This window comes from Balaenoptera musculus, chromosome 19 (genome assembly GCF_009873245.2).
Source record: "Balaenoptera musculus isolate JJ_BM4_2016_0621 chromosome 19, mBalMus1.pri.v3, whole genome shotgun sequence".
Lineage (NCBI taxonomy): Eukaryota > Metazoa > Chordata > Mammalia > Artiodactyla > Balaenopteridae > Balaenoptera > Balaenoptera musculus.
Window position 1 is genome coordinate 12,445,038 of NC_045803.1, and position 12,310 is coordinate 12,457,347.

The 12,310-nt window shown below is 58.1% G+C and overlaps 1 protein-coding gene across 2 annotated transcripts in view; it reads left to right on the top strand.

Moving 5' to 3' along the window:
• Positions 1–12,310, top strand: part of MEGF8 (multiple EGF like domains 8) — a 41,309-nt gene that overhangs the window by 25,083 nt on the left and 3,916 nt on the right. Inside the window, exons 28-39 of one of the 2 annotated variants that reach the window (XM_036834101.1) lie at positions 310–490; positions 1,050–1,213; positions 1,975–2,119; positions 3,150–3,381; positions 4,535–4,658; positions 4,801–5,014; positions 5,169–5,383; positions 9,845–10,052; positions 10,247–10,406; positions 10,837–11,029; positions 11,524–11,694; positions 11,863–11,993. In XM_036834101.1, coding sequence (XP_036689996.1) covers positions 310–490; positions 1,050–1,213; positions 1,975–2,119; positions 3,150–3,381; positions 4,535–4,658; positions 4,801–5,014; positions 5,169–5,383; positions 9,845–10,052; positions 10,247–10,406; positions 10,837–11,029; positions 11,524–11,694; positions 11,863–11,993 — 2,138 coding nt within the window. The remainder of the gene's footprint in view (positions 1–309; positions 491–1,049; positions 1,214–1,974; positions 2,120–3,149; positions 3,382–4,534; positions 4,659–4,800; positions 5,015–5,168; positions 5,384–9,844; positions 10,053–10,246; positions 10,407–10,836; positions 11,030–11,523; positions 11,695–11,862; positions 11,994–12,310) is intronic. The other variant, XM_036834102.1, reaches the window with a different exon arrangement.

Here is a 12,310-nt window from a genome sequence, read left to right on the forward strand (position 1 = left end):
GTGGAGCCGGTACAGTCAGCCCCATGCAGCCAGAGTGAGAGCAGAGGAGCAAGGGCTTCTCAAAGGATCCCCAGGCTACTCCTACCTGAAGAAGTGACACTGAGCAGGCAGAAACAGCAAGAGGTCTGCTGCTCACCTGCCGGGACCATGGCTGGCGGGAAGGCCTGGGGTCTGACCGGCCCCAGGCAGCTCACTACCACCTTAGTGGTTCAAGGGGAGTTCGGGGAACTCTGAGCCTTGCTTCTACCCACAAAATGACCCCTGACCTCTGCCCCCCCACCCCCGTGACCTCCACCCTTCATCCCCGAGGCCCCGCAGACCGTGGAGCTGCCAGCAGTTGCTGGTCACACCCTTACTGCCCGCCGAGGCCTGTCTCTGCTCCTGGTGGGTGGTTACTCCCCTGAAAACGGCTTCAGCCAGCAGCTGCTTGAGTACCAGCTGGCGACCGGCACCTGGGTGTCCGGAGCCCAGAGCGGGACACCTCCCACAGGTGGGCCTGGGGACGGGGCGTGGCGGGGAGGGGGCGCTGCGCTTTTGACTCCCAGCCGTCCTCTCTGTCCACTCCTGTAGTCTGCAGTCACTGCCCCCACTACCTGTTGTCTCCCTGTCTACCCCCATCAGCCACCCACATTCTCAGGATACCGCCTTTTGAGAAGTTCAGTTTCTCTATATACCCCTCCCAGACTTCATGAGAAGCTGCCCACCTCCTGCCCAGTAGCAGTGGGTCACTTTTTCCCTCTTCCAGGTCCTAGATCAGTGCCCCTCAGGTATTTTCCTTTCTCTCTCTCTCCTTCTACATTCTTTGATCACCGTCCACAAGGTCATTCTGGTCACCGTCTCCCTCTCTTCTCTTTCCCAGAGTCTCTTTAATGGTTGTCCTTTAGAACCGAAGGGAGAGGGAGGGGTTGAGAAAGGCTTCCAGGTCTCTGGCCTCAGGGCCTGGTAGGGTGGTGGTGTGGTCTTGAGAGGGGGAGCCCAGGAAGATGGGGAGCATTCCTGATCACCAGCCCTTCCCCCAGCCTCTGTGCTCACTCATCCTCCGCCCCCAGGTCTCTATGGTCATTCCGCTGTGTATCACGAGGCCACTGACTCCCTCTACGTGTTTGGGGGCTTCCGCTTCCACGTGGAGCTGGCGGCCCCATCCCCTGAGCTCTACTCCCTGCACTGTCCTGACCGCACCTGGAGCCTGCTGGCCCCTTCTCAGGGGGCAAAGGTCAGGAAAGAAGGTCCAGACAGATGAGTGTAGGGGGCAGGAGGGAGGGGCCCCCCTTTCCCAGTGCCCCAGGGACTGGCTGAACCTTGGATTCCTAGTCTGCCTCCTTTCCAGTACCCCAAGTCTCCCCTTCTTCCCTCTGTGACTTGGAGGTAAGAATCCTAGACCAGGAGGTCAGAGGCCTGGGTTCTGTCCCAGCTCTGCCACACTCTGGGCGTGGCCGTGACAGGTCCCTCCCCTTCCTGGCCTCTCCAGCTGTGAAACGGGACACTGAGGCTCCTTGTGCTTCTGCCTTCAAGGCCAAAGGAGACAGTGTGTGGGAGAGCATGAAACCCCGGGTATGCTGATTAGAGACAATTGCATTTGCCATCCACAAACATATTCCCAAGCCCTTCTTGGGGCTGGACCGCAAGGGAGATGGAAGTAAGAGCCCCAGCAGGATACGCCCCGGCCCAGCTGGCGAGGTCACACAGGAAATGTGGGGCTCATCTCAAGCATCTGAGGCTGGGTTCCTGAGGAACTGCATGGGGTTTGGGGGTTCTGGGAGTTCAGGGAAAGGAGATGGCTGTGGAGACGGCTCTGAGGAGTGAGGGAGGCTTCCCGGAAGGAAGGAGGTGAGATTTGAGGAAGGTTAGGATTGGGTGGGCTGGAAGGGGCTGGGGCGTGGGGAGGTTCGGAGTGGCGGGTGAGCTGAGAGGGAGCACGAAGAGCGGACGACTGTGGGCTCTGACAGCCCGTCCTGCCGTGTGTCTCCCCATCAGCCCCGCCCCCGACTTTTCCACGCCTCAGCCTTGCTAGGGGACACCATGGTGGTCCTCGGGGGGCGCTCGGACCCTGACGAGTTCAGCAGCGATGTTCTGCTCTACCAGGTCAACTGCAACACCTGGCTCCTGCCCGACCTCATCCGTAAGTCCGCCACTCTCCCTGGGAGGCCCCGGGACGACCAGGGGGAGCCCTGGCCCTGTCCTGCAACTCTCACTCATTAGGGGTCATTTGGGCCCCTTCAGGCCCACAAGCGAAGCTCCTGTCCTCTCCACATTATCTAAGCACCCACGGAGACACCCTCCTTCTTTTTTCTTAGAAAATTTTAAATTCTGTTTATGAAGTAATGATAGTCATTGTAGATAATTTGTAAACTAGGAAGGAAAAAATCCCCCATAATCCCATTCTCTGGAGACAACGACTGTCATATGTGAGGGTGCTTCCTTCCAGTTCATAGGCTGGAAAGGGATTGTATCTTGCAGTTTTATTTCATTTGACAGTCATTGTAAGTGACTGACTCTGTGTGTGTGTGTGTGTGTGTGTGTGTGTGTGTGTGTCTGGGCCTGTCTCCTTTGCTTTTTGTTTCTCTCTCTGACCCTCTGTCTCCTACTCTCTTTTGCTCTTAATCTATTTTTTCCACTATTCTGTGGCTCTTTTTTTTTTTTTTTGAGGATTTAAAAAAATTTAGGTGAAATTCACATAACAAAATTAGTCATCGTAAAACGAACAATTCAGCGACATTTAGTACCTTCACAGTGTGGTTCAACCACCACCTTGGTCTTGTTCCAAAGCATTTTTTTTTTTTGGCCGTGCCACGCGGCATGTAGGATCTTAGCTCCCCGACCAGGGATGGAACCCACGCCCCCGGCAGTGGAAGCGCGGAGTCTTAACCACTGGTCCGCCAGGGAAGTCCCCGGGTTCCACAACATTTGTCTCTGTTCTTATTCCACTCTTTTCTGTTTGTGTGTCTCTCTCCCTCTCTTTTGTCTTGCTGTCTGTGTCTGATGCTCTTGTCCTATTTGGCCTTATCTACCTTCTCTCTGTCTTTCGTTGTCTGTCTCTGCTCTCCTTAGACTGTCTCTCCTCTCAGCATCCCTGTCTGACTGGTACCTTTGTGTGAATCTCTTCCTCGAGTCTCCTGCTCTCTCTCTCTGAACTTTCTGTCTCTCCCCAGGCCCAGCCTCTGTGGGACCGCCAATGGAGGAGTCTGTGGCCCACGCTGTGGCGGCGGTAGGGGGTCGCCTGTATATCTCAGGAGGCTTTGGGGGAGTGGCCCTGGGCCGCCTGCTGGCCCTGACCCTGCCCCTTGACCCCTGCCACCTGCTGCCCTCGCCCGAAGCTTGTAACCAGTCTGGGGCCTGTGCCTGGTGCCATGGGGCCTGCCTGTCCGGGGACCAGGCCCATAGGTAACCATGGAGACTGACAGCACGTGGGTGGGGGGGTGGTACTGGTGCCCTCCAAAGTGGGTTCTGTGCCAGGCCAGGCCTGTGGGGGAGGCCTCAGCAGGGTATGGTCTGGTTAGGAGACCAGCTCACATGGGAAAATGGGCAGCTTATCACAGGCAGGGGCAGGCTCGGGGACCTCACCGAGTGGGGAGCCCTGTTTGTGGGCTGGGGTTAGCTGAGTCTGACCTGGGCCCTAAATGACCCAGTCAAGTTTGTAGACCATGAGGGTTCAGAGGTGGGGCTGTATCTGGTGTATTTTAGAAACCATGTGAGTTGGGGAAGAACGAGATTGGAAAGGTGGGTGGGTCGGCTCAGACAGGGCTTCCAGTGCCTGTGGCTGAACTGGGCTCCGTCCAGCTCCAGAGACTCCTCGTCTGGAGTCTGGGAATCCAAACACATCAGGAGGCTGAAGGCGCCGTCCTAGGTTTAGCACAAACTAACTTGACTGCGCAGTTATCTTGCACTGGTATGAGGCTACTAACGGGCTTTGTTTTGTCCCATTGTATGTGTCACCATGTTTACTAGAGAATATTAAAGGGTGGGTGTGATTTTTAAGGTGCTCCCCCAGACTCTGCTAGGGGTATTATGTCACAGCGGGTGCACCCACTGCTTTTCTAAAACCTGGAAAGTTCTGAAACAGGTGTGCCTTCAAGGATTTTGAGTAAGGGATTATGGCCCTCCACTGTGGGTGATGGGGAGCCCCAGAAGGTTTAAGCAGGAGAGGGCAGGGGCAGGCTTGTGAAGGAGGGGGTGGTGAGGGGAGGCTGCAGGTGGAGGCCTGGAAGGGGGAGGCTTGAACTGGGCGGGGGGCTGCAGGGGTGGAGGAGGAGGGGATGGTCAGAGGAGAATTCAGGAGGCAGAGGCCTCGATGGCTGGAGGGCCAGGAGGACATGGGGTATCGTCCCGTGTCTCTGGCCTGGGTGATAGGTGGACGTGGGACCATCACCAAGTGAGGTGGGGAGGAGCAGCTTTGGGAGGCCTGTGCTGAGAGCAGTTTGGGATGCATATGTGGGGCCTGCAGGACGGTGTCCACGAGGCACCAGGAAGAGGCGAGGGTGAGGAGGAAGGGTGGGGCCTGGCTGAATGTGATGAGCCAGACCTCATGCCCCCCCAGGCTGGGCTGTGGTGGTCCCGCCTGCTCTCCAATGCCCCACTCCCCCGAGGAATGTCGACGTCTGCGGACCTGCAGTGAGTGCCTGGCCCGCCATCCCCGGACCCTGCAGCCTGGAGATGGAGAGGTGAATGATGGGGGTGGGGGTGGGGAAGGGGGCATGGCTCAGACACCACTGAGCTCTTCAGCTGGGATTGGGTGGCAAGAGCTGAGGCTGGAGGGATGCTGGGGGCCCCGACAACCCCGCTGAGCCCGTATCCCCCCGCCAGGCATCTGCCCCCCGCTGTAAGTGGTGTACCAACTGCCCTGAGGGTGCCTGCATCGGGCGCAGTGGGTCCTGCACCTCGGAGAACGACTGTCGCATCAACCAGCGCGAGGTCTTCTGGGCTGGGAACTGCTCGGAGGCCGTGTGTGGGGCGGCCGACTGCGAGCAGTGCACGAGGGAGGGCAAGTGCATGTGGACGCGGCAGTTCAAGAGGACTGGTGAGCGCTGAGGCCTGCTCCCCGAGAGGAGAGTCTGGGGGCCTGGATTCCTGCTCCAAGGACGCGAGGGTCTCAGGGGCCTGGTTTGAGGGAGGAGGAGGGGAGGGGGCTGGGGGCCCGGACCTGCTTCTAACCCGTGTGCCCCCAACCCCAGGGGAGACCCGCCGCATCCTCTCAGTGCAGCCCACCTATGACTGGACGTGCTTCAGCCACTCTCTGCTGAACGTGTCCCCGATGCCGGTGGAATCATCGCCCCCGCTGCCCTGCCCCACGCCCTGTCACCTCCTGCCCAACTGCACCTCCTGCCTGGACTCCAAGGGTGCAGACGGGGGCTGGCAGCACTGTGTCTGGAGCAGCAGCCTCCAACAGGTACTGACTGCCCCCAGCGGGGTGCGCGGTGGCCCTCCTCCCTGCTGCGCACTGACCTTTCTCCAGCCCCGCCGCCGCCGTCCTACGTCCGCCTCCATTTCCTTAGGGCTGGTCCCACCCGCACACTTTCTCTTTCTTCCCACTTTCTGTTCTCTCTCCCCTTCCAACATCTCTTTCTTCCCTCTTTGCCTTGTTCTTGTTGTGTTTTTTTTTGGCCACGTCGCACGGCCTGGGGGATCTTAGTTCCCTGACCAGAGATTGAACCCGTGCCCCCAGTGGAAGCATGGAGTCTTAACCACTGGACCACCAGGGAAGTCCCTCTCCTTGCCTTGTGAGTCTCCCCGTCATGTCCCAGCGCCCCCTTCCTGACTCCTCAGCCCTGGTGTCTCTCCAACTCTCAATTAAGCTCTCCTCGCCCCATCCTTCCCATGAGTCAATACCATCTCCCTTCTCCCTCCCACACCTTTCCACTTTCCTCCTCCATCTCTTTCTCTCTCTACTTTTAGAAGTTTTGGTTGTAAGAAACAGAAACCCACTCGAGCTGGTGGTATTATAAGGAACCGGGGGTATTTGATGTTGTCTGAAGGTAGGAAGTACTGTTGCTTCATCCTTCTCGGGCCGCCTGGTCTCTGATCTCAGCTGTTTTCTGCGCGTCTCCATCCTCTGGTTTCTCTCGGCTTGATCATCAACACACACCGCCTCAAGTGGCAGACCTTGACCCTCAGTCTATGTGACTTTCTTTTTTTTTTTTTGAAATATTTATTTATTTACTTATTTACTTGGCTGCATTGGGTCTTAGTTGCGGCCTGCGGGCTCTTTGTTGCGGCGCGCAGGCTTCTCTGTAGTTGTGGCACACGGGCTCAGTAATTGCGGCACGCAGGCTTAGTTGCCCCACGGCATGTGGGATCTTAGTTCCCCGACCAAGGGTCGAACCCGCGTCCCCTGCATTGGAAGGCGGATTCTTAACCACTGTGCCACCAGGGGAGTCTCTATGTGACTTTCTGATTCCAGAGACCACAGTCATCTCTGTGTTCTTCTGTTAGTTCACGTTCTCGGGGAAGACTTCAGCTCAGCTCACGAGTTAGATGTCCAGCCGTGGTCCAGTGAGATGTGGCCAGGGAAGGGAAGGAGCACTGCTTCTGACACGGCCATTCAGACCCACCCCTCACCCATGGCTGTGGTCTAGAGATGATTCTTGAACATGGGCATGGTCTGGGGAGGTACAGTCCACCCCTTGGCTGCCCAGGGCGTGCTGTCTCATAAAGTCCATCCAGAGATGCCTCTGGGAGGAATTCCCTGGTGGTCCAGTGGTTAGGACTCCGCACTTTCACTGCCGAGGACCCGGGTTCAATCCCTGGTCGGGGAACTAAGATCCCACAAGCTGTGCGGCACGGCCGAAAAACAAAACAAAACAAAAAAACCAAAGATGCCTCTGCCTGGCATGATTTAGCTGTCCCAGTGGCAGACACAGGCAGTCAACCCCAGCCCCACCCCAGCAGGAGATAAGAAAGCTTCAGCTACTGCTGTCATATCCAGAAACAGTGTCACTGGGCCAGAGTTGTGAGTCTGTCTACTCCTCATTCATCTTTATTGTGCAAGACTGTGCAAGACCCAACTGAGGTGTGATTACTCACCAGCTCACAACCCAAGAGCCTACACGAGTCTTTGGTAAAATAGGAGTGCTATCAACAGACCCTGTCTGGGGTGTTTTCCAACACCAACAACCAGTTCTCCAGTTCTCTGGACGCCAACTATGTGTTCAACAATTCAGTTAATTTCTGACACTATCTACCTGAGATCAGAGTCAGATCCCACAGGTTAAAGTGTTCAGTTCCACCAGACTGCTCCCACTTCAGATACCAGTCACAAATCCAGGCTAACTGGCTGTAAATTGGGGGTTCCTACCACCCCCTCTGCAGGTTTGATAATTTGCTAGAATGGCTCACAGAACTCAGAGAAACATTTACTTACTGATACTGGTTTATTATAAAGGATACAACTCAGGAAGAGCCAAATAGAAGAGATGAATAGGGCAAGGCATGCAGAGTTTCCATGTCTTCTCTGGACATGCCACCCTCCCAGAAGATGCATTCATCAGCATGGAAGCTCTCTGAATCTCACTGTTGTTGTTGTTTTTTTTTTTGGCCATGCCGCGCGGCTTACGGGATCTTATTTCCCCGACCAGGGATTGAACCCCAGCCCACAGCAGTGAAAGCAGAGTCCTAACCACCGGACCGCCAGGGAAGTCCCCTGAATCTCATTGTTCAAGTGTTTTTATAGAGCTCAATCTTTCCCCTGACCCCGGGTGAGTGGGTGGGGCTCTAATCACTTGGTTTTTCTTCTGACTCCCCTAAGTCACCCCGTTAGCATAAACTCAGGTGTAAAAGGGGTTCCTTACGAAACAGCAAAAGACATCCCCACTGCTCAGGAACCCCTTTTTGTGTTTTAGTAGCTCAGTACCAGGAACCGGGGACAAAGGCCAGATACATTTTTGTATCATACCACACCGTCCCATAGGAAGGTCGTCCAAATTAGATGGGAGAATGTACGTAGAGCGTGGAGCCCGGCCTGCTATTCAGTAAAAACTCAGTAACGTCCCCACGTTTGGCCCACTGGGAGGATTCCCAGCCTCCGCTGTCTGGGACACACCAAGAGGGTCAGTGCAGCGGCTGGGAGTGGGGGGTGCTCCCCGTGGGGCTCTCAGGGTGGCTGCAAGGGCAGAGGCCCCCTGCGGTGGCACCTCTAACAAGCAGAGGCCTCTCGTCCTCAGGCCTGGGGTCCTTCCGGTGATACACGTCCTCCCTAAATATTATTGAGATTTCCATTGTTTGTCTTTATCGGGATCCCAGGGACTGGGACCAGACACCAGAGAGCCTGCAGGCAGCTCAGGAGGTGTGAGGCGGGAGGGAGTGGTGGGGCGGCCGAATGGGGAGCGCGGAGCTGATGCTGCATGGGAGTGTCAGACGGCTGCTGCCAGATCTTCTGATTTCTGGGAAAATCAGTTAAAACTGTTGGCTCAGGTGTGTTAAAAACACAGATCAGTCGTAACAGGTGCGCAGACCAGACCTGTTGTGATTCCGCTCAAGGGCAGCCTTATTTTAAGTCAGGCATTGTTCTTCTGAATGCCTTTGGCCTCAGAGCCTGGGGCAGACAACAAGGTGCTCTCTTCCCCGCCTGGCTGGCTGGCTGGCTGGCTGGCTGGCTGGCTGGCTGGCGGCTTCCCTCCTTCCCTTTGTCCTTTTCCCAAATTCTTCATTGAGCGCCTTCCTTGTGCCGGGCACTTTGCTAGGCTGTGGGCATATGTCAGCAGACGAGCTAGGATCCTGCATCTCTTCCAGGAACACAGGAAATGCAGTTTATGGTATTGGGCAGAATCACATTTGGCCACTATGGGGGGTCCCAGCAGAAAGTGCTGAGCAGACTGGAGCCTCGGGCTTCTCTTGGCCCCCTTCCAGATTGCCCCGCTGTTTGCCAAGGGGTGCACTAAATTCAGATCTGGAAGCCTAACCTGGAGGAGAATTTGGCTCTGGCAGTTCAGCCAGGCTCGGCTCATCACCGGCGTAACCCGTAGGGACTCAGAGCTCCGGCCACAGCTGTCGGGGTTTTCTATTTCAGGACTGCATGGTAGCTTTGTTTCTTCCTAAGTGCTTCCAGACAGCCAGCCTAGACTAATCTCTTTCCTCTTATACTTTACTTAAGGCCCAAGCCGTAAATAAAATGCCCTCATACACTGAGGTAAGTTAGGAGTGCGAACCTCGTTGAGCACCGTGTCTGGGTCCCAGGACACGATAAGTGACGGTGTGTGTGAGCTGCTGTGCAGCCCCTGACCACGGACTCCTCAGCTTCCCAGCCCAGGGCGGGAGGATCCTGTTGCCCCGGCAGCTGGGTCCGTGTTCTTTCTAAGAGGCTGTGGCTGGCGCCCCGCCCCTGATGGCTCGTTTCCTTTTCCACCTGGGATCATTGCCTTTCTTTGATTGTAAGAAACAGCTGCATCCCAAGCCAGGTGGGTAAAGGGGCTCATCATGCCGACACAGTGGTGCCTCTTGTAACCCAGGTGGAGAGTGCAGCCAGGCCCTACCAGGGGCTGGAGATGGAGCCCGGAAAGCTGCCTGTCCGCCTGTCTTTGGGGTGTGTGATTCTCATCTCTGCTTCCTTCTGTCTCTGCTCTTTTCTTGCCTCTCTCTGCTCTCTTCGTTTGCTGTCATTTGTTCATTCAAACGGCCCAGCCAGCCCTAGTCTACACAGTCTAGTTTCAAGGATGTCCCTAGCCTGACTTCTGGTCTGAACTTGCAGTTACAAACGCCGAGGAGGGAGAATGTGATGACCCCAGCTGATGTCCATTTTGGTCCACCCGGTTGTGGCCAGCAGGGGTGAGATCTCTGAGAAGAGGGTGCAATCCAGGAAGATACCCAGGGGGTGTCTGTTTGATCTTCTTTCTCTGCCATTTCCCCTCCCCTGTAGTGTCTGAGCCCCTCCTACCTGCCCCTGCGGTGTGTGGCCGGAGGCTGCGGGCGGCTGCTCCGAGGACCCGAGAGCTGCTCCCTGGGCTGTGCTCAGGCAACCCAGTGCGCCCTGTGCCTGCGGCGGCCCCACTGCGGCTGGTGTGCCTGGGGGCGCCAGGATGGGGGCGGCCGCTGCCTGGAGGGAGGACTCAGCGGCCCCCGCGATGGTGAGACGGGTTTGCGGATGGGGTGAGTGGGGCTGGCCCCTGTCTGCGTTCTGACGTGGGGCCTGGTGCAGGGAACGTGGAGGGGCGCTGGGGGCCCTCCCAGGTGGCGCTCAGGGGAAGGGGGAGCAGGGGCCCGGGTGGCTAGGCGGGTGGTTCGGAGGCCTCCACAGTGAAGCCCTGTATCCTCGTGCCAGGGCTGACATGTGGGCGACCTGGGGCCTCCTGGGCCTTCCTGTCCTGCCCCCCTGAGGACGAGTGTGCAAACGGGCACCACGACTGCAACGAAACACAGAACTGCCATGACCGGCCCCACGGTTACGAGTGCAGCTGCAAGACGGGCTACACCATGGACAAGTGAGGCAGGCTACAGGCCAGACGGGGGGGCTTGGGTGGGGTTGAGGGGGGCGGGGCCAGGCAGACCGTGGGGTGGGAGAGTCTGTGGGGAGCGGTCAAGGACGGGGCATGGATCAAAGTGGGACGCAAGAAAACATAGTCCAAGGTGCGGAGGAGGGTGTGAGGGCGGGGGCTGGGTCGTGGAGGGCAAGGTTGGCCAGTTAGTTTAACAGGGTACCCTGGGGAGGGGGTCGTCGCCCCTGGAGGAGGCGCTGGGCTGGACCTGGGGCAGGGGAGTGATGCAGCAGACCGGGCGGTGGACTAGTTGTGAAGAGGGTGGGCTGGCCGGTGGTGGCCTCAGAGGCGAGGTGAGGACCGTGCGGACGGCTGGGTGTGCCTTTGGGAGGGAGCGGCCCGCTGCCCTGCGCTGACTCCTGCCCCACCCCTGCAGCGTGACGGGGCTGTGCCGCCCCGTGTGCGCCCAGGGCTGCGTGAACGGCTCGTGTGTGGAGCCCGACCACTGCCGCTGCCACTTCGGCTTTGTCGGCCACAACTGCTCCACGGAGTGTCGCTGCAACCGCCACAGCGAGTGCGCCGGCGTGGGGGCCCGCGACCACTGCCTGCTCTGCCACAATCACACCAAGGTGTCCGTCCGGGACCTCAGGCCCTCGCCCCGGGCCTCTGTGCCTTCAGCCGACACTCAGGCATCTTGAGCCTCCTTCCAAGCCCCAGTGAGCTAGGCACAGGGAGGAGGGGGCCTGGCCCTATCCCAGGGGAGTACGAGAGGACCCTGGGGACACCGTCTGGGTCTGTATCACAGAGGAGCCGCTATCCAGGGCCCTGGATAGCAGGACAGAATTAGTACTGGACCAGGGAGGGGGGATCATGTGGAGGAGCATCTGGAATCCTGTGGGGAAGGGCTTTCTGAGCTCAACACTTGGGGCTGAAGGGAGTGAAAGCCCCATCACTGGAGGTGTGCAAGTGAAGGCGGAGGGCTAAATGGCAGCTGGGCTTGGGACTGCCCAAGCCAAATGCCTGCGCCGTTGCTGCCCTCCCCTGGTGCTCTCAGAGCCTTCCCCCACTCTCACACCCGCTGTGACTCTTCACCCCCTCTGACCGCCCTGTCCCTGGTTTCCAGGGCAGCCACTGTGAGCAGTGCCTCCCCCTGTTCGTGGGTTCAGCCGTGGGGGGCGGGACCTGCCGGCCCTGCCACGCCTTTTGTCGGGGCAACAGCCAGGTCTGCGTCTCCAGGAAGGAGCTTGAAATGGCCAGGAGGGAGCCGGAGAAGTACTCGCTGGATCCAGATGAGGTGAAAGAGGCTGGGGTCCTGAACTCCTGGGTCTGAAGGAGGAGGGGGCCGGGGGCTTGGACTCCTAGTCTGAGGGAGGAGGAGGCTGCTGGGGTCTGGACTCCTGGCTCTGAGGGAGGAGGGGCTGGTCCATGCCTTTTTGTGATCACCCTGTCCTTCCTTGGCCAGATCGAAAACTGGGTGACAGAGGGTCCTAGTGAAGACGAGGCCGTGTGTGTGAACTGCCAGAATAATAGCTATGGGGACAAATGTGAGAGCTGCCTCCATGGCTACTTCCTCCTCGATGGGAAGTGCACCAAGTAAGTGGAAGGGGGGCCAGGAACCCTTAGCCCCGCTCAGTAGGAATAGCTCTGGGAGCCAGGCTCCTCTCCCCGGTCCTCTGCCCTCAGTCGGGAAAGGATGAGATCCCCTGAGGCGGGGGTTGGGGGCGATGAACTAGACTGAGGTGGGAGACCCTCTCCCTCAGGCCAGTGCTGAAACGCAGGCTACCGAGCAGCCCTGGTGGAGACTCTTGGGCAAAGAGAGAGGGCCCTGAGGGAGAGGCCTCAAGACAGGCTCCCCATTCCACCCCCTTCCTTCTGAATGGTCAGTAAGCCCTGGAGTCCGTCCATCCTGG